At 34.4% G+C, this 2,749-nt stretch overlaps 1 protein-coding gene across 1 annotated transcript in view; it reads left to right on the top strand.

Annotated features, from left to right (window-relative positions):
• The window catches only part of LOC111408479 (transcription factor GTE12-like), a 15,552-nt gene extending 13,860 nt beyond the window's left edge, over positions 1-1,692 (top strand). The window contains exons 9-10 of the mRNA XM_023038232.1: positions 995-1,116; positions 1,233-1,692. Of these exons, the coding sequence (XP_022894000.1) occupies positions 995-1,116; positions 1,233-1,310 (200 nt within the window). The 3' untranslated portion in view covers positions 1,311-1,692. The remainder of the gene's footprint in view (positions 1-994; positions 1,117-1,232) is intronic.
• Positions 1,693-2,749: the final 1,057 nt, after the last annotated feature.

The following is a 2,749-nucleotide window of genomic DNA, read 5'->3' on the forward strand; positions in this document are numbered from 1 at the left end:
TCGTTCACTCTATCCTTAGTTTGTTGCTCCTTGTTAGTGGTTACTAGACCTTTCTTTACATAAATTGTTGATTCTGTATGTTTTCCTGAGCAGGTGAAGCCTTCAAGAAGAGCACAAAGTGGGCGCCCCATGCTAGTGAAAACTTTTCATAAAGGTTAGAGACATGACAGAATAAGTTTGTGCGTTTTGGTTCTTTACATAACTGATTTGCCATGTATCTTGTATGCAGATAATGGAAATCAAGGTGCATTTGCTACTTCCAATAGAGCACAACCATTTGATTTCCCTGCGGTCAAATGTACTGCATGTGGTAGTCTGAAGTGCCAATGCAGCCTCAGATGTTCTGTTAAGCCATCTTCCAATGGTGAGTTAAATTCTTAAAACAACTTGTTAATCTGTTGCATCTGTGTTCCTGTCAACTAATTTGGAGTATATTGCATCCTGTTTCAGATTTTTCTTCAAAAAGATTATGTGATCGTGATCACTCTGGTGATTCTAAACATGTAAGTTTTAGACTCTTCTCCTTTCACCAAATAATTTGTTTTTTTAAATATATGGTGGTACTTTTTGTTGATCTTAACTGTGTCTATTTACACCAGGATTGTGGGGTTAAATATCCTTCGACATCTGAAACAAGAGGATTACAGCTGGATTCATATGGTGAGAGCAATAGCTGTTGCCTTTATGTTTACAATTGTGTAGCTTGTTTTTTTTGATTATTTGAGATTTGACATGCCATTGTCAATGAATTTTAGGGCTTGAATGTGTTCCCAATGAAGACAATTTTCAGCAAAGAGTCTCTTCCCCGGCCACAACTGCTGCAATTGATAAAGGTAACTATTATCTAGATATGGAAGTGCATTTTTTAGTTTCTTTGTGGAAGACCATAGCTCAGTGTCCATATGTATTCTGACTTTTACGGTATAAGTATTTCATTAGTATATCTTTTCATTTCGGAATATTGTGTTTACACTGGATGTTTGACCTTCTGCAGAGAAGGCTAGGATTACAGTTGAAAATAAAACTGCTGTAGCAGCCTCCCGAATGAGGGTAGAGACAGAGTTGAGGACGCAACGTGAGAGGGAAAGAAAAGCAGCCAGAATTGCATTAGAAAAGGTCCCTTTTTTAAATTCATTTTTGTATTTCTTGATCCTGTGTGATTCCTGTTATGATTTGCCTCGTAGATACTAAAGAAATTTAAATTTACTGACGTTTGTTTCACTCTTATTTAGATGGGAAAAACAGTCTATTTCAACGAGAATCAAGTTATTATGGAGTTTGAAGCAATAATTGGAGGCATCACAGTGTAACTCTCTGGAACAGCTTGGGTTGTACATAAAGGATGATCACATGGAAGAAGATGAAGTGGAGGCAATTCTGGAAGGAGAAGAGGGGAAAATTCTTTCGTAATCCTAGCTGCATATATGTGTAGTTTGAGGTGTTAATTGTAAATTAGTATTCTTTTTGTGGGCTGTTAGGGAACGAAAGGCAAGATCTCTAATTAGTCAAATGAACATTGTAAGTACAACTTGTGCATATTTTTTGTAGATGCAGTCAAACGAAGATTTAATACAGCTTGTGAATAATTTTTTGTGTATTTAGTATTTGTCTTGTAAATCAAGTATGTCCAGCATGGTGCTGCCATTGGATTGAAATTGGGATGCGTATCATAATAACTCAGAATGCAGCAATTTTTTGAGTTTCTGGCTTGCATATCCTATGAAGAGGTTGTGAAAAGGAGAGAGCAACTTATACGTGTACCAAGGATTGAAAAATCAATGTTATGTCCGTAAGATGGTAACTCCTTTTTTTTTTTTTTTTTTTTTTTTTTTTTTTTTTTTTTTTTTAAAATCAGATCGAATTGCTCGTTTGAACTTAATGGACTTTGATACAATGTTAAAATCTGGAGTTTCATCTTAGTTGGTTTTTGTAATTGACCCCCCAACTTCCTTGAAGGAGATTGTCGGTCCTCCTATTGTTGCCTAGATGTTTTATTTTCTAAAAAAATTGAATATTCTAAAACTCATTTTCCCTCAAATTTTTGTTAAAATGGAGCCCAAACAAGGGCGTGGAGTTGGTGCACGGAGCCCATCAAAATAATAACAAAGAGCCATAAAAGGTTGAATTAGACGTTCTTCCTCTTTATGATTACCATATGGTTGAAATGTTGGTGTAGAACAGATTGTAGAATGGATTGAAGAATAATTGGATTGAAATGGGAAAAATGTAATAGTGCGATGCGAGCATTTGAACTTCGGTTTGGATTTATAATACTATTCCAAAAAGAGAATAACAAGATAAGTAGAACACACTATCTCACCGTGACATGTAATGAATTTTGGCAATTCAAGTTCATTTAGGACTCGAACATTGCATTTAAAGCTTTAGTGCTATTTTTGTCATTTAGTTTATATTAAATTCTTTTCAATTTTAATTTGTTTAGATTATGTTTTTATGTAAATCCTTATAAATAAAGGGTTAATTGATTGTTTTTTATCATTTTACACTATGGCCCTGTTTGATCAGGGGTGAATTCCATGGAAAATGAAAATGTTTTCTATTTTCCAACTTTTTTGGTGTTTGATTGCATTTTATTTTATATGGAATTCATTTTCCTTGTTTTCCTCATACATGTGCCATTTCCTTATTTTGGTGGAAAATGGTGAGAATTGGCTTTCCACCTTCTTCTTTCTTTTTTTTTTTTTTTCCTTTTCTTTTTGGGCAATGGGAGCAATTTTTAGGAGCAATT

Source organism: Olea europaea, chromosome 13 (assembly GCF_002742605.1).
Source record: "Olea europaea var. sylvestris chromosome 13, O_europaea_v1, whole genome shotgun sequence".
NCBI lineage: Eukaryota > Viridiplantae > Streptophyta > Magnoliopsida > Lamiales > Oleaceae > Olea > Olea europaea.